This window comes from Citrus clementina, unplaced genomic scaffold, assembly GCF_000493195.1.
Source record: "Citrus clementina cultivar Clemenules unplaced genomic scaffold, Citrus_clementina_v1.0 scaffold_4, whole genome shotgun sequence".
NCBI classification, from domain to species: Eukaryota; Viridiplantae; Streptophyta; class Magnoliopsida; order Sapindales; family Rutaceae; genus Citrus; species Citrus x clementina.
The window spans coordinates 14,455,191-14,482,030 of NW_006262274.1; the positions used below are offsets into that span (position 1 = coordinate 14,455,191).

The window sequence follows — 26,840 nt, forward strand, 5'->3', positions numbered from 1 at the left end:
TTTCATAAAATAGTTTTGAAGAGCAGCAGCATCCCCATCTCCAAGCCGCAATCTTCTTTCTTTTTAGACATGATTTCTACAATCTCTTTCTATGAATGTCACATTTTCATGACCACCAGCCTCAATAACAAGTGATTGATAATTCTTACATAATCTGATTCCTGCTCGATCATTTACATCAAGCCTTTTTTTTGCATATGTATTGAGGCTACGATTGCACCAAAAATACTTGGATTTGGTTGGAGTTAACAGCACATGGTTGTGTTCAAGATTTAAGCTTCGAATTGTCCACTTTCCATCATCCCCTAAACCAGCTCCCAATCTAGCATTGCAGCCTGTTTTTGCATTAGGTTGGGGCTTTAAAATATTCACAGATTTGCTTCTTGTTTCACCACTTCTCCCACAAGCAAAAGTCACATTTCTAAGAATCCCATCACTATCCTTTCTACTAGTTCTCCTCAAAATCGGAAACCCTTTTCTTTTACCGTACTCTTTGAAGTAAATAAACAAATCAACATCACTATCAAATGACATCCCAATTATTGGCTCATCGTTCTCCTCAAATTTCTCCAACTCTTCAACTTCGATGTCTTTTTCCATATTATTTATTTCTACAAAATTGAAATAATTCACATTGACAAAATGAAAGTAACAAAATACAAATAATTCAGCACAACCTCACACAACTAAACTAACTAGTGATGCAAATTGTGAACACAAATTTAATATATACCAGCAGAATTTGCAGCATACGAGATGCCTTTGATTGGAATTTAGTGATTTTTTATTTAATATATAACCCAATGTGCTTATTAATTTTCCAATGGATGCTGATTTAATATATAAAGATTATTGCGCAATTGATACCCTTAAGATTATTGCGCAATTGATTTAATATATAAAAATTTGACTTCACAATTGAATCTTCACACATTCGGAATTATTACAACCAAAATTGGGCATTAATTAAACCAATTACCTCCACGAATTGATTACGACGGCTACAACTATCTACAGGGCAGACAGAGAAAGAGAAACCCAACGAGATGCGCGAGAGAGATCCACGACGAGAGAAAGTCGAAGGAGAGAGCAGCGAGATGAGTGAGAGGCCGGATGAGAGAGACCCGCGCTGAGAGAGAGAGCCACAGCCGAAGACAGACCCAAGGCGAGAGAGAGAGACCCACGGTGAGAGAGAGAGCCACTGCCGAAGACAGACCCAAGGCGAGAGAGAGAGCCACAACCGAAGAGAGACCCACGCTCGAGAGAGAAAGAGAGAAAGAGAGAAAACTGAAAGACAGAGCAATCCCACGATGAAGAGCAGAGCTTGAAGATGGCAAAGAACTGGCTGCAATTGAACTCGTTGCTTGGTGTGAAATGCATGAGTGAGAGTGATGCGTGCGTGAGATGAGATGCGCGTGCAGTGTGTTTGCTTGTTCAAACAGTGCCCTTTTATATTACAAATAAAACGCACCGTTCGGGACTTACTGTGGTGCTTATTGTGGGCTGAATATCGGTGCTGTTATTTTAATTTAAAAATTTGACTTTAGACTGCCAAAGACAATCTGAATTCAATGCAATTTACTGTTATATCATCATGTATTGACGAATACGAGAAATTTTTAGGAATATATATATATAGACACACACACATGCATTCTCCTGTTACATTCTTGATGTATACCTTTCACCAACCCAATAAAAATAATACATGCTCTCGATATGAAAAAAATTCAAACAAATGAGAAAGTAAACATCAAGACCACTAAAAACTTTCCATATGATACAAAATAAATAGACCATTTAAAATGATGCCAAATTAAAGGGCTACACAGTCAAGAAGACAGCCTGAAAGAGAGAATTATCTTGACTGAAAAAGGTTTTAACATATCTCAATGAATGAATGATATTTACCATCTTTAATAGAGGAAAATCAATAATCATTAAATGTTTTGAAACCAGACCAGATAATTGCAATTCATTGTTTCCATCTCAGTAATTATCATTTCCAATAATGAGTGGTCTCTTTTCCTAATTCGATTTAGACCACAATTTCATCGGCAACTCAGTATTACACATGTTTGCTTTTCTTTGCAACCCAGATAACCAAATCACAACTCGTTACCTTTTCCCAGAATGGCACCATGGAATTGATTGCGGAATCTTTTGCTGCCCACTTTTAGATAATATGGTATATGGATAACAGAGGATTGAAGTACTCTTTTTAGGTCTAATCTTGAACCATCCACAATTTGGGCATTTGCAGAATCAATAATTAACTTTCTACCTTTCTGCCAAAAGTGCTTTTCCTTTTGCCCAAAAACCCTCATGAATTAATTTTCAAGTGCTCTAAGCTTTATCCAATTCATTATCCATGACCCCAGAGTCACTTCAGAGGCTTTTCTGCTAATCGCTAAAGACATCATAATTCTACTTTGGCATTCCTGTTTTCATTTTTTGGTCCCATACACAACATTTTTTTCCTCCTTTCTATGAGCGACAAGCACATAGCTTTTATGAAGAACATAACACTTGATTAAGTCCTCACAGTAATTGGGCATGAAAAACATTGACTTTTAAGAAACATAAATTTCAATCCCACTGGCACTATTATCTCTAGTTTCTGTTACTTGAAACAACTAATCATGCCTTCCACATAATCACGTTTCATACATAAATGTAGATACTATCTTTAGCACATAATACTTTTACACTATTCATACCGTATGAAAAAAAAAAAGTAATCAGATGCACTTCCCAATAATGGTGCTGAAGGATGCATACACATTGGAACTCTAGATAGGAAACCTTCAAAGATGTAATATTCTGGGAGGGATGGTAACTGTAGGTGGATTTGGGATGATGTCATTTGGCCCCAGGTTATCGATAGGTGGGCGTTGCTTGTGGTGATCTGTGACTGACTGATATGCTATTGCTAACGCCAAAGCCTGCATGTGGGAAAAGGGGAAAAAGAAAAAAATCAATTTACTCCTCATACAGAATGCCTCAGGATCGCTGAAGCAACTTCAGAGATTCTTTTATATGACACACTAGATAGCAAAAAAAAAAAAAAAAAAAGATTTGGGAATAAAAAGCTCACAATTGAGAGAATAAGAAAATAGTAAATACAAAGGTTGAGGTTGGTATGGAGCTTACAATGTGATCATGTTTAGGAGGAGCATAAATGCCAGTAGTAATGGTGGTTCTTCTTCGAGATCCACTTGGAGGTGGATTAGATATATTTTTGAAACCGGCTGGAACAACAATTACTGGCAAACCAACCAGATTTCCCAAGCAAACCTTCTCCCAATCAGTCACATTTCCAATGAAGGCATCAACAGTGAAACTTTCTTTCACTTCCCTAATTAATTTCCCTCGTGCTCTCTGTGCCTGTGAGAAGTGATAAAAAATTCTTAATATTTAATACATTTCAGAAAGTAAGATTGTATATGTTTCTTCTCAGTTCTCTAATTAATCACTTTTTCTGTAGGAATCATTAAATTGGCCATTCCTGATTGAGAAACCTTACTTCAGCGTCTAAATTGCCACTCATGCTCTTCAATACAATTGATGATGAATCACATATTGACTACAAATCATTATAACTTCTAAGAAGCAGTTCTGCAGTTGAGAATATAATGATTCACAGGTCTGTTAGGTAGCAATGTGAACCAGGAACTAATACATGGACTTAACCCAAAAGGTCATGAACTAGATATTTGCATGAAATATAGTGACTTGAATCATGAGAAATGGTCTAAGTGGGTAGTTTATTTTTTCATTAATCATGGAAATTATCTAGTTTTTCCCTTTTTTTTTTGCCATTTCATTTTCTGATGCAGACTGAGTAGACAAACTAACCTGCATATAATCTACTGCAGTAATTATGCGGGAACGGCGTAATTCGACAGGCCATTGATCCTGAGCTTCATAAACATCATCCTTCCCAGAGCGTTGCCACTCATCAAAGTGAGCCAACATGTCGACATCCATTGTGAAGTTTAGGATTCCTTGAACAGAGTCAACTGTGTAATTTAACTTAAAAGGAACCATTTTAATGCCCTTTTCTGCCAGAACTTGAACAACCTAGCATTTTCATCCGAAAAAAGTTGAAGTTTTAGGGAAAACTAAATCTAAATTAGTCTAGCAGGTGAACAAACTCAACTGAATCCAACAAATTTACAATGCCAATGACCTGAACATATTTGGTACCAGATGGGAGATTATTAATTTACAGTCAGTTAGTTAAACAATTTTCTAGCTTCGAGTACTAACGTGTCTTGAAGGCAAGACCTGATAATATGGGGAACAAGTAAGCACCGTACCACCATGACCATATGAGAGTTGGTAGTTAGTTAACACTTAATATAAAATAAAGAAACAGCCCTTCTAACCTCCATCTCAGCATCCTCAAGATAACCAACTGTAAGTTTTGTAATGTCAACTGAGAATGGATCGGCAAATGGAAAGTCTCTTGATGAGAGATCATCTGGATCCTTTCCTTGAATAGCATCCAAAACAATTGTGCAATCAGCAGCACTTCTACAGAATGGTCCGAGCTTATCCTGTCAAACACAGGGGATTTAGATTGAAACCACACTGGACCAACCAAAAGAAAAGGGTGGGAGAAAAAGGGAAAATGACCAAAAGAAAAGATTTTGGGATATACAAGGCTTTCTGATATACTCATCACACCAGTTCGACCAACAGTTCCAAAAGTTGGGCGCAACGCTGTCACACCACATCGAGCTCCGGGGTAGGTCATGGAACCAGCTGTTTCTGAACCAATTGCAAATGGCAACATACCTGTTTAAAGAATATACTTTCTTATTGCTAGCAGTTCAAGACTTGGCAGCAACTAAATATGGTCTAGGTTTGCTAAATCAAAGATGAGCAGAAAAGAAACAGACTGAAGGAAAAGCAAATATTTAACAATATGAAAACAGAAGAATACCTGCGGAGGTGCAGGCAGCAGGACCAGCCGATGAACCTGTTGAGAATTCCTCAATATTCCATGGATTCCTTGTCCTACCACCAAACCAGATATCATCATATGCCAGAGATCCAGAAACAAGCTTTGCAACAAGAACTGCCCCAGCAGATTTCAACCTGTAACAAAGGGAGTCAAAAAATCAGGTAGCTAAATAGAATGTATCCTCTTCCTACATTGAGTAATACAGTTTCAGATATGTCCAATACCTCTTGTAAACCCAGGCTTCGGTGTTGAGAACTTGATTTTTAAAAGTTGTCGAACCCCAAGTAGTCTTGTATTGAGGTACTGCAATTATATCCTTCAACCCATAAGGTATCCCATGGAGAGGTCCTATAAACAATTCATTATGAAATCAAATATTAATTAAAAAATGAGTAAATATGAAAAAGAGAACTGCATCCAGATTTTAGTAAACATTTCAGAAAATCAGAATCTGACTGCAAAGCTCCCCCAACAATGAAATGAACCTTCGCACATCATATTAAAGACAAACTACTCCATCCTTTTCATTTAGCACTCGATCAAAACTTAATGCCAATCCATCTGTAAGATCTAATTAACAGGTTGTCAATCCTTAATAGTTGGCAACTGTCAAAAACTTACCTTGATAAACTATTCAGATAAGGCAATTTCTAAAAGTCAATGAGTTTCAAAAGGTTAACATCTTAACAATCGGTTGCTTTTGTTGGGTTAAGGTGATGGTTCTGAAAAATAATATTTGTGAGGCACCATACCTCCACTCTGAAACCTCTCCCTGCTTGTATCAAATTGATGGTAAACTAACAAGAATGAGAATATTCCTATTAATTTTGGATTATCATGATAATTAGATAGAAGTCATACCCAAATATTTTCCTTGAGCAAGCAATTCATCAGCTTCTTTTGCTTGCTGATAAGCTAATTCATCAGTATAAGTAACCACAGCTTCAAGAGCAGGATTGTACCTGATTTTTTCCGACACACACCAATGGTATTAGAAAAGCAAACTTAAATATCAGATAGCTAAACATGTTGATTAGTGCATTTTCCATTCTGTTACCTCTTTAATCTCTTCAGAAATATTCTAGTAAGCTCCTCAGATGTAATTTGTTTTGTCCTAATAAGTGCCCCTAATTCAAGAACCTGATGAAAGACTCCACAAGTTGACATGCACGAGAACGGAAACAATGAAATAAATCATAGACTGAAACTCTGTCAATCACTATTAGACCCTAAACTGACTTACACTCATGAAGGCAATGTCTTCTTCATTCTCCGGCTTTTGAATGTCAGAGATTGAAGGATAATTAAATATTTTGCTTGCTTCTTGTTCCTGTTCAGTACCCCAATCCGGATTAAAAGTCAAAACAGATGGGTTATGCAAACCTCCATTCTCGGAAGCAATTAGTTTCCTATTGGCTCTGATTATAGGTAAATTGAACTCTGTTGCACCTTTTGCAATCTCCAACACCTAAACCAAAAAATGTTTAATCAACTATTGTTATTATGGAAAAAAAAAAGAGAATCAAAAGTAGGCCAAGTGAAATCTAATTGTACAATGTATTTAAGAAATCACCTTTCTTTCATTGAAGAAGTTGGAATCAAGCAATTCAAAAGTACATTTAAGCTGCGAAGCATGCATTGCTTTTTCTGAACATTCACTACTATTTTTAATGTCCTGATCAAAGAACGTGACAAAGTAAGTATGAAACATGGAATTCAAGGACAAAAAATCAAATGAATTCCCCCTGCTGCACATTAGCTTTTGATAAGTGTTACCTGGACTTCATATTACTGGAATGAATCAAAACTTTTTGAGACAACATTTCCCAGAATTTTCTAAAAGCTCTCACCTGCCGTGCAAGTATTAGAGTACAAAATTTGATTTTCTTCAAACAAGTTTTAGTTGCAAGCAAAAGGGAAGCCACGCTTAATATGTTTCTATTACTAACTACGTGTTACAAAATTTTACTCCTAATGCTAAATGTTTCTAAGTTCTCATGGCGATTGCGAAAATTCAACCAATGTCATTCTGTAATTACAAAATGGGCTAAAGGGTATGGGCAAAATTTATGCATAAATGACAAAAATGTATGTAAAGAGAGACAGACGCACCATTTTATTGCAGGGGCTACTAGTATCACTTAGAGAGTGAAACTGGGAGAAAGCAGCATAAGAACCCACAGTAGCAGCCAGTAAAGAGAAAATTACACAGACAAAGAAACGTGTCCCTGCAAAATGAAGCTCAGGGCACGTGTCCCTTGACATGTTAGCCACGTTTTTGTTTTTTCTCGATGATGAAGCTCCCTGTTTATTGCCACAGAGACGGAGCTGTACTCTGTAAGCGGTACTGTAAAATGGGTTTCTAACATCAACCATTTTTTCGTTGACGATGCTCGTGCTTATTAGGCAACATAGCAGCAAGCGTCACTCTCACGGCACTCCAATTTCAGAGTCAACGGGTGCATTGATAGATCCGGACGGCAAGCAATGCTGTTAGAGTCAAGATTCGTTTATTCAAAACGAAAATGTTTTTTCTTCTAGCTTTTTGGTTTCTGTGTCTACGCCATCGATAATGTGATAAATATAAACTTTTAAATTTTGATCGATGTCAAATATTTGTAAATAAACTTTTTAAAAATATTATACTAGTAGTAAATTTTTTTAAAAATTATTTATAAATTAATAAAAGAAAGAAAAAGAATTATAATGAACCACACAAACACAACCTCCTTTTTTTTTAATTTAATTTGAATTCATCGACTTACTTTTAAAGATTACTAATTACTTATTAATTAACTAATTATTTATGCACTTCATTAAACCAATAATAAAAATTAAAATATTTAAATCCAAAGGTTCAGAACAATCTCATTATCAACACACACCATAAAAAATCATACCGCATTATAAAAAATTCTTTTTTTGCTCCGGCACTCCCCAAATTTTAAGTTGCTTTTAGATTTGTTTAGGAAACATATAAAATCAATATTAACTTTAATTTTAATTTTTGTATCTGGACAAGAACTTTTTATAAATTACACTTATATTAAAAATAAACACTGAAAATTCATACTAATTTTTTTTTTTGTTTTAATACTGATTACAATTGGACTTGCTTTAGTGTTCTAATTGAAATCATTATTAAAAAATAAAAATTTTCGGAAAAGAATTTAATTTTTTTTGGGAAAAATTTAATCAAGCTTGTAAGTTGTAACTTTGAATGATCGGTTTTATGCTGGGCCGTCCGCCGTATAATATTGGTTGGGCCTGCAGTTTTCCAACCAAGGGCCATCTTTGACGGGCAAACCTGTCCCCATATTTCTCTTCTTACTAAAATAATAATTCTTGCAGAGGAAGAATTAGAATCCAGAGGCCTTGATAAAAATAAAATAATAGCGTAGGCTTTATGCTGCAAATATTTATATTATACTCTCTCTTGCAGCCTTTGCATTGGAAAAGATTGAAAGCTTCTTTGATTTTTGAACTTCAAGAGGTACTTTCTTAACTCTTCTTCTTCGTATGAGTATTATTTATTATTAGCTTAATTTATCTGTAGTTCTTTTTTTTATTCAATGCCTTTTCAGTTCACTTCCCCCCCCTCCTTTCTGGGTTTGGCTTCATCTAGCATTGTGATTGAAGCTTGAATTAAACAAAGGGTTTCTCTATAACTTGTTCAAGTTTTTGTTGAGTTGTGAGTTGGGTGTTTCTTTCATTGATCCATTTAGTTACTTGATAGGGTTCAGGGTTTATTCTTCTAATTTTTTTTTTCTTTTTTCCTGTGGTCTGATGCTTATGTTTTAGTTTATTAACTAAAATGCTGGATTTAATTATTGGGAATATATCAATTTATTATTAAAAAAATGCCCTGAAATATGTCATCAATTCGTCTGCACATTCGAACTTTATTTCTACGCTACGCTTTGCATATAATAGCTTATCCTTGACAGTTGGTAAAATAAGAAAAAGTGGATCCTGTTCTCGTTTGACCATGTTGATCTCTTTAATGCCTTTATATCTACAGGGTATTATACTAAATTAAAATGTATGAAGTTTGTAAAAGATTATCTGAAGTAAATTGCCGACTTCATAAGATTTTATTACTTTTAAATTTTCATTTTAGATTTTGAAGAGATTTCCTCGTATAGTTTGGTTCTTAATCTTGCCTCTTTTTGTCAGCAAAGTAGAAAGTGTATTTGGAAAGCTTCATTTTATTCTTTTATGGTCTTTTTTGGTTTCAATATTATTATCCAAAAGGTGAACATGGAATATTGGAAAAGCTGTTGTTTCCCATAGCTATTTTTTTTCCCAGCAGCGTATTTTAAACTTAATAAGTGTGGAGTTTTTTTTTTATCTATTTTTATTATTGGCATAAGTTTCATTTATACAAATTTTTCGTTATCAACAATTTGTATCTTTTAACAGTCTATTAGCATTATGGATTCTAATGACCATCAACTGTGCCGTTGGGACAACGCGTTATATTGATTCTTGTTTTATCTTTTATGAATTTGCTAAATCCAGTTAAGAAATACAACTTTGCCATAGGATTCTTCATACTAGCCACATCATGCTTAAGGTCCCAGATCATCAGGTTGCAGGTCACAAAGCTGGCAAGGGAAAGCTTGGACCCCTTGTAGATGATTCAGGATGTTTTTACAAGCCTTACCAGTGTGATGACCGTGGCTCAAAAGAGGTGGCTTTCTACACTTCCTTCTCTTCCAATACAAAGATACCGCATCACATCCGCAGATTCTTCCCTGTCTTCTATGGTACTAAACTTGTAGAGGCATCTGATGGATCCGGTCTCTCTCCCCACATCGTGTTGCAGGATCTTGTCTCGAACCGCAACAATCCATCCATCATGGACATTAAGATTGGTGCGAGAACATGGTATCCTCAAGCATCTGATGACTATATTGAAAGGTGCTTTCAGAAAGATAGAGAAACCACCACCTCGTTATTGGGTTTTAGGATATCTGGGTTGCAGATATACGAAAACAAAGAATCTGGATTCTGGAAGCCAGTGAAGAAACTTGTCCAAGCATTTAATGTGGAGGATGTTCGATTAGTTCTTAGGAAGTTTGTTTCGTCAAACTCACCTACTGATTCAAATTCAGTCCCAGACTGTTCTTTTGCACCAAGTGTTTATGGTGGTTCTTCTGGGATTTTGGCACAATTGTTGGAGCTGAAGGAATGGTTTGAGGATCAGACCATCTACAATTTAAATTCTTGTTCAGTTCTTATGGTATATGAAAAGGAGTCATTGTTGAAAGGAACGAGTCCTGGTGCTGAAATCAAACTTGTTGATTTTGCTCATGTTATTGAGGGAACAGGTATTATTGATCATAATTTTTTGGGTGGGCTCTGCTCTTTGATAAAGATTATTTCTGAGATTCTTACAGGTCCAGATGAACATACAAACAAAGCTTGTTTGCAGGACATGGAGAAGAACAGTGTCATTGATAATGGCACAAATAAATGAACATCTACACCACAATGCCAAGTTGTATAAGTGTATCTCTTGTGACTGCTCTAATTTAGGTTCTGTTTAGGCTCAAAACAATCTTTTATTAGATAGGGCCTTGATTTGTTGATTGAGAATGAAGAAACCATTTCAATTCATTTATTGATTTCCAAGTATTTCTACTCTCTTATTGCTCCAATTCTGGAAAACGAAACGAAACGAAACAAAACCATTGCCTATTGTTTATTTTCTATAACCTGTTCACGCATGTCCATGTTTTCTGTGTGAGATAAGAAACTGTTTTTGTATCCGCTGGTGCTTCCTTCCTCGAGTCTTTCTTCACTGTAGACATCAAAGATTAATGCATTTTCTGTATTTCAGATGTCAGGTAGTAAGAATCTTCAAGGTACATTCTATTCAAATTGATCTATCAAAGGAAATAAATTTTCAGTTGGAATTCTTTCTACCACTGTATGTGCCAGGGAAATTTAAACTGATGTGTGTATGTTCAACTTTTTAATTTATTTTTTCATAACATATACATTGCTGAACCTTAATATTACAGCCTAAATGAAAATTACTTTTACAAACATTACATTGAAACTCGATGTACGGATATGCTCCTAATAATTGACAGCATACCTTATTTGAATTGTAAGAGCCATATTGGCCTTCCAAGTAGTACTCTAAAGCCTAAAGCTATACATAGTAGCAGCAACAAGTGGAGTTAGTTGCTTTCCTGTTATGGCAAGAAAATTAAATTGAATTGCTGGATCAGAAAACCTGAAACTGATTTTCAAATGAAAGGGTAAGTGTCTGGGGTCCTTTGCTAGTGACCTGGGAGATCAAATAGCAGCATCAGCAATGAAAAGTTTTAGTATTTCACTCAAGCATAAAGGACTCAGCCGTCAAAACTATTTTGAGATAATCTTTCTTCAAAGCAATGCTCTTCTTACAACATAATCCATTTGGTATCCAGTAGTGAACTCCAAGCCTCAAAATCTAACTTCAATTTCTTGCAACCTATTCAACACCTTTAACTGTATATATAAACATTCATAAATTATAAAACATATACATTCATCATCCATCATCACTTCACACTAGTGTAAAAAAAAAAATACAAAAATGAATTCTTCTCTTTTCTTGTACATAATCTGCTTCACTTGCATTGGCTTCTGCCGGGCAGATTTTGATAATCTTCAGGATATCTGCCCAACTGATACAACTAAGAAACAAACCATTTTCATTAATGGTTTGCCATGCAAGAGTCCAGACCGCATATTTGCTTCGGATTTCAAGTCCACGAAACTAAGAGATGCCGGCGACACAGATAAATTTCCCTATTCCTCATTGACCCTCCTCACTGCTGCAGATTTCCCAGGCCTTAACACTCTTGGCCTTTCCGTTGCTAGAACTGACCTTGATGTGGATGGCATGGTGGTGCCTCATACTCACCCTAGAGCCTCAGAGATGCTCTTCGTTTTCAAAGGTGTTGTGATTGCTGGTTTTGTTGACACCAACAGACAGGTTTTCCAGGTAATGCTTAAAGCAGGAGAAGTGTGTGTGTTTCCCAGGGGTCTGCTACACTTCGGCTTTAACGTTGGTTATGAGTTCGCAACTGTTTTTTCAGTGCTAAACAGCCAGAATCCTGGGGTGGTCAGCATCAGTGATGCCGCGTTCTCCGATTTCGATACCATTGACGACCTTGTGAGAAAATTCATTTCAGTTTCTGCGTTGGACGATAAGAGTATCAGAAATGTCACACTTCCAAGATTTAACAAGCTTAAAATCACGAAACACCACATTTGAAACGTGGACAATCATACGCCTTCATATATTATATTATATATAGTTATGTGTTTTATTAATTGTCAAAGACGCCATATTTGTTTGAGTGTCTTGCAGTGCTGACTTTAATCTGAGAGCAACTAGATTGTACATTATCATCTCGTTTCAAAGTACCCATTATCTTATTTGTTGTAAGATGAGTTTTTCCTATGTTATTAATTTTTTTACCCCCGAAAATAAACTCTCAAAGGATGTGCCAAACAAGTACCAACCCAATCAAAAGGTCCTATGTAATTAGTTGCACTTAAAAGCTTTGCTTTTTGTCTAATAAACTAAGGCTGCGTTTGACACACTGTATTGTATTATGCTATATTGCATTATTTTAATATTGATGTATTGCATTATTTTAATATTGATGTATTGCATTAACACTGTATTATAATAATGTTGTACAATGTTTGATGCTACACTGTACTGTATTAATTTTTTTGTGATTAACTTAAATTATATATTTAGAAAATAATATTTATTAGTACCTAGAAAAATGTAAAATATAAAAGTCTTAAATTTTAAAAATTTAACATTATTTTTTAGTATAAATATTAAAAAATAATTTTCCATAAAGATTGAAACTTATAGCCTTATAATCGACAACATAACATTTATTTTAAATTAATATTATTTAAATTTATTCATATATAAATATTTTTATTGGTTATATTAAATTTTTATATATTAATTACTATAATATAATTAAATAATGTAATATCAAGTTATATTCTTATTTTTATATATTATTTAAGTACTTATTAATCAATTTAATATATTAATTATTATATAATTAAATAATACATTATTTAGTAATATTTTTAATATAATAAAAATTAAAATATGAATAATAAATTATTAATTTATATTAATAATTATGATATAAAAAATAAAAGAAAATAAAAATTAATATTATATTATATTAAAAAGTGATATTATTTATTATTATTAAAAAAAAAGCAAAAGCAAAAGTAAAAAAAGAAGCAACAAATGCAAAAGCACAAAAGCTAATGCGGCAGTTTGCCGCATTAGCTTTTCCCGACTCTCAGTCGGGTTTAGCTAATGCGACAAATACATACCCCATAATCCCTTATAAAATTTTTCACTTTTATTAGAATGGCAAAATGTGTGAATAGTTAACGGCTGTCACATATACTTATCATCATATTTAGGATGTTATTATCTAAAATATTCTTTTTTACCTAAAATAATAAAAAATAAATAATTTTTGCAAATTGACTTTCCTATTAGATTTTATTTTATTTTTAAAAAAAAATCAAATTTCTTTATTTCTCAATTATCTATTGATTCTGTAAATAAAACTTTTACTCCGTGAGCGCTGGAAGCACTTAACAGGCGCAAAAGGACGGACCATAAAAGGAAAGTTAACTCATTCGAAATTTCAAATCAAACAATTCCGCGCCAAAGGAAAGGAAAGAGAGAGAAGAAAATTGGAAGAGAAATGGCGGTGCTGTGTTTCGTCCTGGATTTACGTAGCCTCTCTCCTTCATTACTTGCAGATCTTAAGCAGGTATAGTAAATTCACTAATCGTCCCGATCATCTCTTCTCATTTTTGCTTCAAATGATTGATCGATTGATTATAATTGTTGATTTTCTGGCTTCTATTTGCAGCTGTTGTTACAGCTGGCTAATCTCTACGCTGTTTCACCGTCTTTGAGCCAATCAAACGCACTCTGTGATCGAATCGGCTTGTGCTACGTCTTCAACAATCGCATTTCTTCTTCCGTTGAGGTACCTAAATTTGTACGAATTTAATTTAAAAAATTTCTCATGTTTATGTAAATTTCTTGTTAATCAGTTTTTTTTTGGTCAAATATTCATATCTGTTATTTTCGTGTAATTTTTTTCGCTTTGCTTAACTTTGTTTTTAAGCTTTATATAAATATATAGTCGAAATTGAAGGTGAATGTGATATGTCTGTGTTATTGTTTTTCTAGTTACGGTTTATTTTTTAAAATGGAGATAGTAATTCTGAAATCTAAAATATGCATGAGATATGTTTGTGAAATTTTCTCCTCTGAGAGAAACTGAATGAATTGAATGTGTGTTAAACAGCTAAAAGTTGCATATAGACCAAGCGGAAACTTGAGTCTTCGTGATTTCCACCACGCTGTTAACAACTTACCTACTGATGCATTTTCGCCTGAATTTAAAGAATCTGGAGCCCTCCGATGTTGCGGTTATCTGTCTCATTTTAACTATTGTTTTTAACAAATGTTCTGACTAATTTTAAAAAAGTTGTCTATAGTGTTAATTCATTTGGTGATTGGTGACAGATGCAAAACTTTCAATTGTTTTTAGCGATCAAGTTCTGTACTCTTGGGGAGACAAAGATATCGTGAGAAAAGTGATAGTCTTGAGTTCGTGTTTACCTGAAAATGTAGACTCTGCCTTGAAAAACACTCTCCTGGTGAGTTTGAATTTTTAGGTTATTTTGTGTTTCTGTTCTTCTGGCTGGTTGCTTTTTCCTATAATAATATCAGAACTGATTTTTTCTACAGGATGCAGCAGATAAGTGTGTATCAATTGAGTTTGTGTTATTTGAGCAAAAATCGAGCCATCTCTGCGACATGCAAGAGCATATCAACAGTTTTATTGGATGTATTTCTGATCTTGACAACTGCTCGTTTCAAACATATCTTCCAGGTTAAGCAGTGACACGATGTATATGTTTTACATTCTCTGATTATCGAGAAAGATCCATCATATCTCCCTCTAAGATTTTTTCTTGGTAGTAAACCTTTGGTCACCAGCAGAAATGCTCACCTCTCATGTATGATGTCTATGGAGTATTAATATGTTAACATATTTGCAGACGTCAAGGTATTGCATGGCCTGGTAAAACGATGGCTACAAGATTTAAAGGATGACATGGAAGAACCAATACAAGCTCGTTTTATCTTCAAGAGCAACCTTTTTGGTTCACTGAACCAGATAACCTGCAGCTTGTCTGCATCAGTCAATCAGATTATTGATGGATTTAGTCCTTGTCAGGTATCGTCAATCTTTGTCTGCATTCAATGTTTTCAATGGTAAAAGATCCTTGTTTTCAACCCACTTCATGCACTTTGGACATCAAGATGTCTATCTTTAGTTGTAAACCACATTTATATAGATATATGGACCTGAGCTTTGCTATTCAGTAAAAATATTCCTTTGAATTTTTGTAGACGTGCAGGTGCCATGGCATTCCACTCAGCAGTACAGTAAAAAATAAAATCAAAGAGCCTTTATGTCCCATCACCAGCCACGATCTGGGAAAATTTGATGTGATTGAGAACTCTGTAAAGGTTGGAGAAAATACAGTGCTGTTTATGCCCTCGTTCCAGAGCTCTGTGAAGCTCCAGCGAATGTCTTCGCCCATTGACTTTAAAATTATAGAGAGGAGTCCCCTGGGGTCTCTAAACGAAGGTAATTGTTACACAAGATACTATCTTTGAGACATGGGTAAATACTTTGAGCTTCTTTTAGTTTTCTGCGCTGCGGGGCTCTACCTTAAGCATTAAATTTTCTGACATATTGCTTTTTTGGGAAAAGCAAAGATGGGCTGCATCTATGATATATGCATGAGTTGGAAATCTTACACCTTATAACCATATCCTGATATTGTTGTGCAGTTGATAAATTCAAATTACAATTTTTTATGAAACTGTGACTCAGATATCAATTTGTACATATTCCTTTCCATTTATAATATCATATTAGAACAGTTACCTGAATGTGCTTTCTACATAGAGTACTACGGTAAAAGAAAAAGCTGATATCCTGTTTCTTTTCCCACTCCTATTTGGATGTTTTGGATGTTATATGGTCTAACCCAATCTTCATTGTTCTGGTCTAGATTGACTATATTTTCTGATTGGCAAGAAATTCAGTGCTGCTAGATTCTTATTCCAGCTCTCTCTCTCTTCCCCCTCTCCCCTCCCCCCCCCCCAAAAAAAAACAATGCTTTAACTGTTAACTCTCCCTGTTCTGGCATTTTAACGTAGGTGTCATAATTGGAGCTTCCTACGTTGTAACTCCATCAGCTTGTCATGAGATTGAAACTACTTCAGATGAAATAGATCAAACAGAGTTGAACTCTCAACGTGCGTGAAAGGCTATTCTTTGATTTCCTGGTTTTAACTGGGAGTGTTTAATAAATATGTTATCTCAGATTTCAGAAATTCATTTTGGTCCTCAAACTTGAATTTACTTATCATTCAACATCATGGATTATCTGTGTATTTCTTTATAAATTCTTTCTTTCATTTTCCTAAAATCGGGCTGTAGTTGGGCAGTATTTCGAGGTCTTTGCAGTGCTCTACATTCACTTGACCAGGGTTTGTTATGTTCTTCATACTGTAATGTGGAGACTATGAGAAAGGCTATGTTCCACTGCTATTATATTCTGCAACCTTCAGAAAATGGACCAATGCTTCTGAGGGTAAACTATGAGCTTCTTTCTTGTTAGCTGATAAACCATGTATTTCTTGGTTTAAATTATCCTTACATGATTTGTCGTTCTTTTAATTGTAATACAATGTAGCTTGTTTTCTTATGTAAATTTTCTTCGCTGGTCTGTTTTTATCTGCTCTTCTGCTTTCTTGTAACTACAATAATTATTTATTTATATAACTTGCAGCGACTTGCAGGATCAGAGGAAGTCTTGCCTGTCCCCGATGTCAACCGATTTATTGATTCTTCGGTACCTAAGGAGATTGAGATATCCATTCAAACATTTTTATTGAAGGTTGAATCCTGTCTTCATAGTTGGAAACTGTTCTCTCTTGCTTTATAGCATTTTAGTACTCTCTGACAGTGGTAAACCACTTTGATGTGACTCAACTGTTTCTCATCCTTCAAAAACTTATTCCTGTAAATGACAAAAGATCCTAATGGAAGAGAATATCCATATTTTTCAATTAGCTTTGGTTTCCACATGCATCAAGCTGCAAATGTCAATTACTGAGTCATAACTTGTGTGGTTAAGGCCTATTTATCTCGTTTTTAAATTAATTGCATAGTAACTCTTACTTTATGGATTGTAAGTGGAGTGATAGTTTAATCATAACAAATTCCTCAAAGAATACTACCAAATGACCTTGTCTGAAAATGAAAAAAGAGAATAGAAATCTACTATTTGTTTTTGTCGTTGCAATTGTCGACATGGACTAGTTAGATAAAAAAGTATTAAGGTAAGGACCAGTTCAATTGATAACCAAGCTATAGATTCATGCCGTATGCAGGATGGACTAAGGTTGACATAGATAGGCTTTATTTTCATACCTTTGCAGTTGGCTTAATCAGCATAAGCTACTGAATCTATTTGTTTCCTCCAAAGATGGTTATGTATTTACATATATCTTTTTCTGTGGAGGGATTTTTTGAGTTTATGATGGCTGGCATAATCATGTTATTTAGTCTTGTCCTTTTTAAATTGCTTGCAGATACAATCAAGAGACTACAATCCAGTTGTTCATGAGAGAGGTTTCCATCCAAAACTAAACTCACTTGTAAAGGAGAGCTTACAGTTTGGGTAAGTATACTCTCTATCTGCTATCTGTCTCGAGCTTTTTGTAAAAGAAACATTCAAGCACATGACTTAGTATCCCCTCAGAAGTTATGCTCTTATCCTGCAACATTTGAAACCTTTTCTTCTAAATAGAAATGGCTAGCCTGAACTTTATCCTTGTATCGCTGGCTAATAATCTTTCTAGTGAACCTAGATACCAAGTTTAGCCATAAGAATGCCCATCTAACTAATGGGAAGATAGAATACATGCTCTGAGTCTATGACCCCAGATTTAATTTCCAGTCAGAAATTGTAAAATTATATTTCATGGTCATCTTTGTGAAGTTGTTCAAGTTAATCTGTTTAAAGTTGGAAAAAGATACATTTTGAAGTGGCTGAATGTAGAATGTCATGTAGAATGCATAGATTGAGTTTTGTCTTTCATAATTGATTTCTTACTTTGTTTGTACTTAATCTAATTGCTCCATCTGGGAAAAAAATCTTAATAGATCCTCAGGAAGTAATCTGCTTGCTTTTCAAACATATGATGATGGCCGCATTTTATGTACTGAAGTCATTCTTGTGGTCATCTGTGCACTTTGCATGCTATAGAAAGCTCCACCGGAAGATTCCAGATTGTGGATGTTTTATTCAGGCAGTTTATGATTTCTAACCTGTTACAATAAGTTGATTACTAAAATTTGGTTTGGGAGCTCAGTTTTTATTACTCGTGTTCATCGTGGTTACTGTCGCTAGGTTTTCTTTGAAGATGTGGCAACCTGGGTGATAATCTAATGACAAATTCCTGATAATTTACTTTTTTTTACATAATCTTCCAGGTCATTACCTACTGAATTGAGTGACAAAAAATCTGAAGTGAACTCAACACGACCAGATTCTGCAGAAGTGCCTCCAAAGTCAAATTCAGCTATTGATATTGTAGTCTTGGAAGAGGAAAATGCAATGTTTGATCTTACGGCCGGAGAGGACAAAACAGCTGCTAGTATTGCCGAAGAATGGGAGCAGCTTGTAGTTAGTGAAATCCCCAAGAGATTTTCTCCCTCTTGTGTATCCAAACCCAAGTTGGATCACTCCGTTCCATCGCCACCAGATAATAATAGGCAGCTGGATGAAAAAACTTCAAGGATATTAGAACGACTTGAGGTGCCAACACAGTTAAAATCAAAGGTGGTTTCTCCTGTTTCCACAAGCAGCAGCATCTCTGATGTATGCATGTCAAAGAAGAAACCTCTAATCCCTTTCCAGTCGAGCCAAGCTTCTGACCAAGTGACAACTTCAAGTCAGCTAATGAAACCCAATTTTCAGAGGCTTAAAAGGAAATATAAGTGAAAAGAAATTCATCCTCGTCTAGCATGGAGTTACAGAAAAGTTCCATGAGGTCAGTGTGTTTACTTCTATTCTTATTAGCTTGTTACCTCTGTTCTGAGAACCCTGTCCTCTAAGAACGCTGTCTGCAGAAACCGTACTAAAAGTTATATTCATAAAAAAGTTCTATTTTAAGGAAGGATGAAATTAAAACGATTGCATGGCAATCGATCATAGACTGAGGTTCATTGTGTTCCACGGTTTCTAAAACTTTAAGTCAGTTACCGTTAGATCTAAAACCTAGTGGCCTACAGTTTCAGCTGTTGGGGCACCATGGCTCCAAAGTTTTGCTATCAGTTGCTTACTCTATGTTATCATGTGTTTGTGTCTTTGTAACTGGTTTTGTATCACTAAATCTCTTTGCATTTTTGCTGATTAAGAGTGACTTGATGATGATATCAGTCCCGCTAATACGTGGACATCCGGAAATTATGAATTGTACGGATGTGAGATGTTAACCGCTAGATGAATTAAATGAACGGGATTTACTGTCAACGTGGAACATGCGGCTGAAAAAATAACTTGAAATACACTCGGGCCACAAATAAAATGACAAAGAAAAAGCTGATGAGTTCAATCGCTCCTCTCCCGTCTTCTGAGGGAGAAATTTTAAAATATATCAGAGCCACCACGTCATTTATGAAATAAACAAATGATATTATGATGTATATTCATTTAGTTTGAAAAATTATCGTATAAGTAGTGGTTATATTAAATACAATTATATATAACATGTATGCATCAATTAGTTATAATACATCAGAAGTAATCTAAAATTTCTTCTCCAAAGGATGTAAGTTTCTGTAAACATAAATTCCACCAAAAAAATACATGATTTACATGTTTAGGCATCCACTTTGATCTAATTTCATAAATTCCGTGGAGCCATTCATTATCATCCAATTGTGCTTTTTCCATGTCATCCTTCCACCTTGTTTTAAATCCTTCAACAGTCTTTGAATCCCATACATGTTTCTGAGAAAACTTTCTTCTTTTTTTTTTTTTTTTCTAGAAACATTTCTGAAAAAATTTGTAATGCTATATACACCACTGCACTCAACCTCCTAGAAAATTAATTTAAAATGTGCCATCTTAAAATTAAAAAGAAAATCATAAGCATAAAAAAAGAACAGAAAGATTAGAAAAAGAAAATTACATGCTTTTAGCAAGGAAAAAAAAAAGGAGAAGCAATTTGCAAGGGCGCTAGAGGGGTACTTTCCATTTGTTTGGAAAAGTATAAAGATAAGAGAGAAGACCGATTGAATTCCTCTTTTTTTTACCCCCATTTTATACATGGGTCTCAGTATATAAGATGTTTGATTTAAGTTTTTCTTTTTTTTTTCCGAAGCAGTGGGTCTTATGTTCATAGCAAATCTTGTCCATTCAATTCATCCAACGGCTATCATTTCACATCCGCACAATTAACAACTTTTGAATACCTGCATATTAGCGACACACACATATACATATTGTGAAGTAAAGTACGACATATTTTATTGTTTTATTTTGAATTGCATCAAGGTATTGTGTTGTTTATCAAAAGTGAGAAACATAAGAAATTGGGTAAAGTGTACTCCGAACTAATTATTCAATACATACTTACATTTTAAAGGGCTTACGACCCCATTCAATTGACATCGCAACTTTAATTAATCAAATAAAAAAACAAATTACTCCAACCAAAAAGAAAAGAAAACAAAACAAAAACCCTTTTACATTTGGCTGTTAAGGACTGAGTTGGTGGTGGCTGCCAGGCTGCCATTATTAGTGGTGGCTGCCAGGCTGCCATTATTACTATTTCTCACAAAATTATTGGCTTGGACCACAACTTTTAACAAAAGGAAATGGCTGAGCATGACTTTTTTGCTAAATCCCTTTTTCGGCCTATATCTCCCTTGCCATGTGTTGTGTGGCCAGTGTGGTGTGGCCTTGATATCAACTACCCACCAACCTTTGTCTGCTTGATATTTCTAATGCTCTCTATTAGTGATTTTGCAGCAAAATCAACTGGGTACCAAACAAATATTGATATGATTTTTCTATAAACATAAGGGCCAGTGGGCCATGCCACAGGCTTTGTACGAGAAAACGGAGTGGAAGAGATGATATATAATGGTGGAAATCAGGAGGGACTTGATCTAGAAGTTTTCTTTATGGAAATCAAACTTGGTGCTTGTCTTGTGAGAGAAATCCAAAGCTAGGTGTCGTAGCTCTTTTGTCAGTGCCGGTGCCCCGCAATAGAAAACACCTGCATTTTGGACAAACAAACACACACACACACACACATACAACACAATCCTTAGTACCCATATCTTAGATATGTAAGTTAAGATGTGTATGACATAAACATTAGGTAACAAAGTGGACTTACCAACTCTAGAATCAGGGTGATTGAGAGCAACGCGTTTGTACACATTGCGCCAATTAGGCTTGGCGAAATGTGACTTAACGCGTGTTCCAGAGACAACGTCAACGCCATTCTTGGCGTGATTGAGGGACTGAAGCATGGCAATGAGAGCTGAGCGAGCATCACCTTCTTCATAAACACTGGTGCAGTAATTGTGAAGCTCTATGACATTGTTGTGGTCCAATTCAGCCACCTCATTCATCACTCCCTTAAACCAATCGAACGAGCCTTGCTCTCTTGTAACCCAATAGAAGTATGCTCTTCTTGTCCTGAATTGGTCCCTTCTTCTGTGTCCAGAAGAAGAAGGGCTCGTGGTTGTGGTCGATGATGATGATGTTGTGTTAACGCCGGTGTCACGACCGTTTTCTAAATCATTTTCTTCTTCTTCCTCTATGGCTTTCATGTTGTTCACTATGTCTTTAACAATGCTGATCATCGGAGTTGCTCCAATTCCCAGACCAACTAATAAAACCACCTCATACTCTTTGTAGTCTTGTGCTGGAGCTCCATATGGACCGTCAATCAAAACTCTAGGAAAACTGTTCATTAACATTGTAAATAAATTATTAATATAAACACATATTTAAGGACATATAACTCGAGTTGTGACATACGCTAAGATTTGTATTCTATTTTTATTATTTTAATTTTAATTCACGTATTGATTTGTTGTGAAACAGTTTATACAGATCTAGAAGATAATATCAGAAAGAAATATAAAGAATCTGCAAGTGTTGATGTAAAGGATAACATATGCACTTTAATAATTAATATGATATTTTCAATTCACAGTGGTTGAGGATGAGATCACGCTCGTGATGCATATTATTTTTAATTTGCTATCAGTCTCTATCAATGAGGTGCATCCTACCACCTTGCTCATAAACGACATACATATTTCAGATAATTCTTGTCGTTCGTATGACTAAAATCCCAAGCAAGATTATTAATAATTACAAGGTTATTCTAGTGCGTGATTAAAGGTGACTTTCAAACCGATTAAAGTTTGGAAGCATTTATAAGTCGCCCACGTTTTACATGACCCACTTCTATTGCTTACCATGGAATTAAATAATTACACTTGCTTTAGTGCCTGTCAAAATGCATATGCTCATCTTATTGATTTGTCTTGTTTAGACTTTATGGAGGCACCATCAGGAGTCGTATGAAATTACGAATAATTAAATAAAAATGATAAAGTTAGTTGCAATTAGACAGCACAGATGGTATATCCCATGATCAGGAAATGTCAGAGAAAGATAAATCTTAACCTTATCAGTTAGGCACTATAATGATGATAGGTGTTAATAGAGATAATTAATTAAAAAAATTTAGGGTGGCTGTAGCTCTGTGAAACGCATGTAAATTAAGTTGGCATAAAGATGGATTTAAAGTTTAAGTTGACAATTTTAACTTTTCTAGTGAGAATGTGAGATTGACTTACTCAGGATTGTTATGTCCCTCGGCTCGGAGGAGTCCACTTATTCCGTTTGGAGGTGGTCGGCATACCTAACCAAAAATAATAAAAATAAATCGAAATTCAACTCCATATTTATTTATCATAACTATGTAATTTAGATTTTTTTTTTCAGATGTCCATACTTTTTAAAATTATGTTGAATCGGTATTTCAATAAGTATAGCATGCACTTGAAAATAATGCAATTTGATTATCTGCTATGTTAACTAACAAACCTCTGAGAAAACTGTTCTGAGTTGACGAGTCCAGTCACCAAGAGTTCTAATGTGAACACTGAGGTAGTCATCATCCGGGGCAGAAGTTATTGAAAATGGGTGCCTGCGTGTTGAAATTTTGAGTGAATTAGCCACTTGAACTAAAGAAATCGTTGCCGGCAGAATAAACAAATAAAACTTAAACCAAACGGGGTTTGTATAATTGTAAATGGATATGACTTCAAGCATATACCATTCGAATGGGGACACAGCAGCACAATTGACAAACATGTACTGCCCACTCTTGTATCTGAATCTATCTGGCTTTGACATGTGAAGAGCCAGCACATTTCCAGGATAAACAGCCACCTGCAGGTGCAACATAAATAGAATAACAAATTTAATCACATACATACAAGTAAAGAATTCTTTATTCACAGTTCACATTTCTTTAATTACCTTTTGTATGGAAACTGCCTTAATGCTTGACCTCAGTGCCCTAATCAACCGCTCAGTGGCATAAAGACAAATTGGAATTGCCAAGTACATCCATGTCTAAAAACAACAGAATTGCAGAAGGGCAAAAAAAATCAGTCGGGCTTCAAAATGAATCAAATAAGTAATAGAAAAGGTTCAGGTAATAATTATAAGGAGGGACTCACTGTCTTCTTGTACCATTTTTTGGTCAAGTAAAGGTATTGGCCATGCACAATGAGCAGGGTGTAAACGATGACAAAAAGGTGATGAGAATACCAAAAGGCATTGAACCCAGTGAGCTTCTTTAACGGCTTTGGCAAATTGAGCTTGTTTCTCCGGAACCATGGGGTTGCAAGTGTGAAGGCGATAGCCATCAGAACAACCATCACAATCCCAGTTACCCCTTCTACTGACTTCACAAAATGCCAGTAATTTTTGGGCTGATCCCCAAAATATGGCTCCATTGGCTCATACTTCTCTTCACTTGCATTTATAAGCCGAGGGAAATCGCATGCTAAATGTGAAATAGCATGTATTCCGACCCCAATTGAGATTCCAACTGCTATCACCTGAAATCAAAAGATTCCCAGTTTCAGATTCCGATGCTTTTGGGCAAATATGATACAATTCTTTGTGAAGATTTGAGGTTAATCTAAGTTTAGTTACCTTGTGGAAATTGAGGTTGTCATCAAATGGAACAACACCACTGAGTTTGGTCTTGTTTCTGAGCCATGTAATGGTGTTTCGACAGACGGGTAATAAAATCAGAGCCATGTTGAATTTTAGCGTCTCAGCAGCACCTTTGGCCATGCACACGCAGTGTCCCATTACTTCAAATGCAGCTCTGTTTTTATACTGAATGTATTTGTATGTAAATAGCCCTGCCATCACTCCAATCCACAGTGCCATCACCCACACCCTTTGCCAATTGTCCAGTAAAAAGTACATGGTGCTGTCGCAGCATCTCCTAATTGGGTTGTCAAATTGTGTAGGCTTCAGCTTCTGGCTCAACATGTGGCTCAAGTTTCGACTCTCACCACCTTTAACAGATTGCGCCGGTGCTTGTAACAGAAGCATTTCCAGGTTGTCTATCTGATCAATTTTCAACAGTACGATCATCATCAATTCGCTTGACTCGAGATACAATCTAACTCATCAGAATTTAAAAAAAAAAAAAATTATTTACCATGATGTATCCGAGATGGTCAGGATCCAATTCTTCCATAATAAGAGCTGCATATTCCTCTGCTTGCTTCTGGATATTTGAGAGCTTGTTTGCTGAAGCACTGAGAGTGATAATCTGCAGATGCGTAAATTAATTTCACACTAATTTATTATTAGAATAAAAATAAACTAAAAGAAATTCCTGACAAGTACATGATTGATGGCTCAAACTTAATTAGTCCTGCACTTCAAAAACTTAATTAGTACTGAATTTAATGCATCTTTTGGAATTATTCAAGATGTCATACCTCTCTGACTTCATCTTCCGTGATTCTGCCATCTGCATCTTTATCAACCCTGCAATAAATTTTTCACCACACAATCAACAAAAAGATGAATGACTTTCAACAAACATGCAAAAAAAAAAAATTGTAATTTTTCTTACATGTCAAAGAAAGTTTGAAGCCTGGAATCAAAACTCTGATCAGAGATCTGATCCCAAAACTCTCTTAGCTGATCCTTAGTGATTGTATCCCCTTGAATATTACGTCTCCGAGTAAGAGCATCAAACAACTCAACAGCGAAATCCTTCGAGTCCTTGTTCATTCCTGCCATAAACATCAAAACACACCAATAACCTTATTAACAGTAAACAAACAAATCATATCAAGCATTTGATGTTGTATCATGCTATATATGTGTGTACATACCTATGCATTCGCCAAAGCGAGCTCGAGGCAAGACCCCATTAGTAGATGCGGTTATTTCATCAAATCGCTTCTCAACATTAGCCCAACCAGCACCACCATCAGTCTTGCTAATGAACTTGAGCCCCTTCAAAGCACAAGCTGCAGCAGACTTGTTCCTATCAAACCGGGCAGGCGGCTGAGGCTTCTTCGCAAAGGAAGCCAAGCGCTTGAGCTCTTGAGACACCTGCCTGATTTTCGCGGAAGCCGTTCTAGCAACACTGGAACCAAAAGAAGTTGACCTTTTCTCTAACCCTTTTGCAAGTAAAGTAATCTCAGGATCTTCCTGAAGATTACTATGATCCCCACCAGCGGCCTTAACGCTGTGAACAGCCACCGAGTCGTCACGGACGTCGAGTGTGATCTCAACGTAAGGCTCATCGTGAGGTGACGAGCCTGAGCTTGATTCCGTCGCCAAATTAAACTTTGTGCTCTTCCTGCCAACTCTCTTGTTCAAAGGGCCGCTTAGCGGACCACTGTACGGGATCCTCTCGTTGCCAAGAACCTCTGTGTCCGAATGATGATGCTGGTGGTGATGATCCTCAGTTCCCATGTCTTCAATTTTCTTCTGCAAGTAAAATCAAACTAAAACAACTTATAGAAATGAGATCTTTTTGATTTTTAGGAAAAAAAAAAAAAAATTTCTGTGGGAAAGTAGTGGTCACAACTCACAACGTACATGTATTTTCTTGCAATGGCTGGATGGATAATGTGTATATATATATATAAGATTTATAGAAGGCATGTAACATGAATTATCGTGTCACGTAATGAATTAGGGGCAGATATGTCTTATTACTGTTTTGTAAAATTACTGTAAAAACTGGTCTTATTTTAATATTTAATGGAAGCTCTGAAGAAGATTCATTTGAATTTGGTTAACACGTGCATGATATTTAATTTCTCTCCGTTTTCCGCCGTTTATGACTTCTTTTTACCTTTTTTTTTTTTTTTCGGAGATTGAGAATTTTTTTTTTTTTTTGATTGAGACTTGAGACTTGTGAGTAGGATTGGTCAAACACAAAATCGTGTATGTGGTTCAAAGTTGAAAGGTATACATGGGATAATTAAGACTTTTGTGTAATTAATAATCCAATGATTGTTAGCAATTTTGGATTGTGTTATTCGATAGAAGAAAGGAATAACTACGTCCCATATGTCGATTTTGATGATTAACTAATCAGTAACTTAACTAA

The 26,840-nt window shown here is 35.4% G+C and overlaps 5 protein-coding genes across 10 annotated transcripts; 3 read left to right on the forward strand and 2 right to left on the reverse strand.

Annotated features, from left to right (window-relative positions):
• Positions 1–2,623: 2,623 nt before the first annotated feature.
• On the reverse strand, positions 2,624–7,535 carry LOC18043744 (glutamyl-tRNA(Gln) amidotransferase subunit A). Of its 3 annotated transcripts, XM_006436937.2 has the most exons (13): positions 7,085–7,535; positions 6,749–6,822; positions 6,546–6,647; positions 6,216–6,440; positions 6,030–6,112; positions 5,834–5,934; positions 5,197–5,320; positions 4,952–5,106; positions 4,667–4,803; positions 4,392–4,562; positions 3,859–4,083; positions 3,154–3,387; positions 2,624–2,945 (listed from the first exon to the last, which is right to left on the reverse strand). In XM_006436937.2, the coding sequence occupies exons 3-13, from the start codon at positions 6,609–6,611 to the stop codon at positions 2,808–2,810; spliced, it is 1,659 nt and encodes a 552-aa protein (XP_006437000.1). In that variant the 5' UTR covers positions 6,612–6,647; positions 6,749–6,822; positions 7,085–7,535; the 3' UTR covers positions 2,624–2,807. The 3 variants fall into 3 exon arrangements, with proteins under 3 accessions (XP_006437000.1, XP_006437001.1, XP_006436999.1); XM_006436938.2 differs by lacking the exon at positions 6,749–6,822; XM_006436936.2 differs by lacking the exons at positions 6,546–6,647; positions 6,749–6,822.
• Positions 7,536–8,328: 793 nt separating this feature from the next.
• LOC18043745 (inositol polyphosphate multikinase beta) lies at positions 8,329–10,611 on the forward strand. Of its 4 annotated transcripts, XM_024186013.1 has the most exons (3): positions 8,329–8,465; positions 9,494–9,665; positions 9,801–10,611. In XM_024186013.1, the coding sequence occupies exons 2-3, from the start codon at positions 9,540–9,542 to the stop codon at positions 10,452–10,454; spliced, it is 780 nt and encodes a 259-aa protein (XP_024041781.1). In that variant the 5' UTR covers positions 8,329–8,465; positions 9,494–9,539; the 3' UTR covers positions 10,455–10,611. The 4 variants fall into 4 exon arrangements, with proteins under 4 accessions (XP_024041781.1, XP_006437003.1, XP_024041780.1 ...); XM_006436940.2 differs by having other exon boundaries at positions 8,333–8,465; positions 9,494–10,611; XM_024186012.1 differs by having other exon boundaries at positions 8,333–8,465; positions 9,499–10,611.
• A 953-nt stretch (positions 10,612–11,564) lies between these two features.
• On the forward strand, positions 11,565–12,285 carry LOC18043746 (germin-like protein subfamily 3 member 4). Its single transcript, XM_006436943.2, has one exon. It carries the CDS (start codon positions 11,565–11,567, stop codon positions 12,246–12,248), a length of 684 nt encoding a protein of 227 aa, XP_006437006.1. The 3' UTR covers positions 12,249–12,285.
• Positions 12,286–13,713: 1,428 nt separating this feature from the next.
• On the forward strand, positions 13,714–19,415 carry LOC18043747. The gene is made up of 12 exons (XM_006436944.2): positions 13,714–13,806; positions 13,909–14,028; positions 14,353–14,476; positions 14,574–14,707; positions 14,799–14,943; positions 15,113–15,291; positions 15,468–15,708; positions 16,287–16,385; positions 16,578–16,723; positions 16,922–17,029; positions 17,727–17,815; positions 18,631–19,415. Exons 1-12 carry the CDS (start codon positions 13,738–13,740, stop codon positions 19,139–19,141), a joined length of 1,965 nt encoding a protein of 654 aa, XP_006437007.1. The 5' UTR covers positions 13,714–13,737; the 3' UTR covers positions 19,142–19,415.
• Positions 19,416–20,723: 1,308 nt separating this feature from the next.
• On the reverse strand, positions 20,724–26,314 carry LOC18043748 (respiratory burst oxidase homolog protein C). The gene is made up of 12 exons (XM_006436945.2): positions 25,609–26,314; positions 25,344–25,506; positions 25,207–25,255; positions 24,921–25,034; positions 24,401–24,826; positions 23,920–24,303; positions 23,717–23,812; positions 23,511–23,626; positions 23,279–23,381; positions 23,029–23,093; positions 21,549–22,123; positions 20,724–21,425 (listed from the first exon to the last, which is right to left on the reverse strand). Exons 1-12 carry the CDS (start codon positions 26,195–26,197, stop codon positions 21,316–21,318), a joined length of 2,790 nt encoding a protein of 929 aa, XP_006437008.1. The 5' UTR covers positions 26,198–26,314; the 3' UTR covers positions 20,724–21,315.
• Positions 26,315–26,840: the final 526 nt, after the last annotated feature.

Coding starts and splice junctions, on each gene's coding strand:
- LOC18043747 (XM_006436944.2), top strand. CDS start 13,738: ATGGCGGTGCTGTGTTTCGTCCTGGATTTACGTAGCCTCTCTCCTTCA. Junction 13,807..13,908: donor TACTTGCAGATCTTAAGCAG/GTATAGTAAATT, acceptor TTCTATTTGCAG/CTGTTGTTACAGCTGGCTAA. Junction 17,816..18,630: donor AAGGAGAGCTTACAGTTTGG/GTAAGTATACTC, acceptor ATAATCTTCCAG/GTCATTACCTACTGAATTGA.
- LOC18043748 (XM_006436945.2), bottom strand. CDS start 26,197: ATGGGAACTGAGGATCATCACCACCAGCATCATCATTCGGACACAGAG. Junction 25,035..25,206: donor CGGAAGATGAAGTCAGAGAG/GTATGACATCTT, acceptor ACGCATCTGCAG/ATTATCACTCTCAGTGCTTC. Junction 23,382..23,510: donor GCTGTGTCCCCATTCGAATG/GTATATGCTTGA, acceptor TTCAACACGCAG/GCACCCATTTTCAATAACTT.
- LOC18043744 (XM_006436938.2), bottom strand. CDS start 7,348: ATGGTTGATGTTAGAAACCCATTTTACAGTACCGCTTACAGAGTACAG. Junction 5,321..5,833: donor TGCTCAAGGAAAATATTTGG/GTATGACTTCTA, acceptor AATTGTTTATAG/GACCTCTCCATGGGATACCT. Junction 4,084..4,391: donor TTGAGGATGCTGAGATGGAG/GTTAGAAGGGCT, acceptor TGAAAATGCTAG/GTTGTTCAAGTTCTGGCAGA.
- LOC18043746 (XM_006436943.2), top strand. CDS start 11,565: ATGAATTCTTCTCTTTTCTTGTACATAATCTGCTTCACTTGCATTGGC.
- LOC18043745 (XM_006436940.2), top strand. CDS start 9,540: ATGCTTAAGGTCCCAGATCATCAGGTTGCAGGTCACAAAGCTGGCAAG.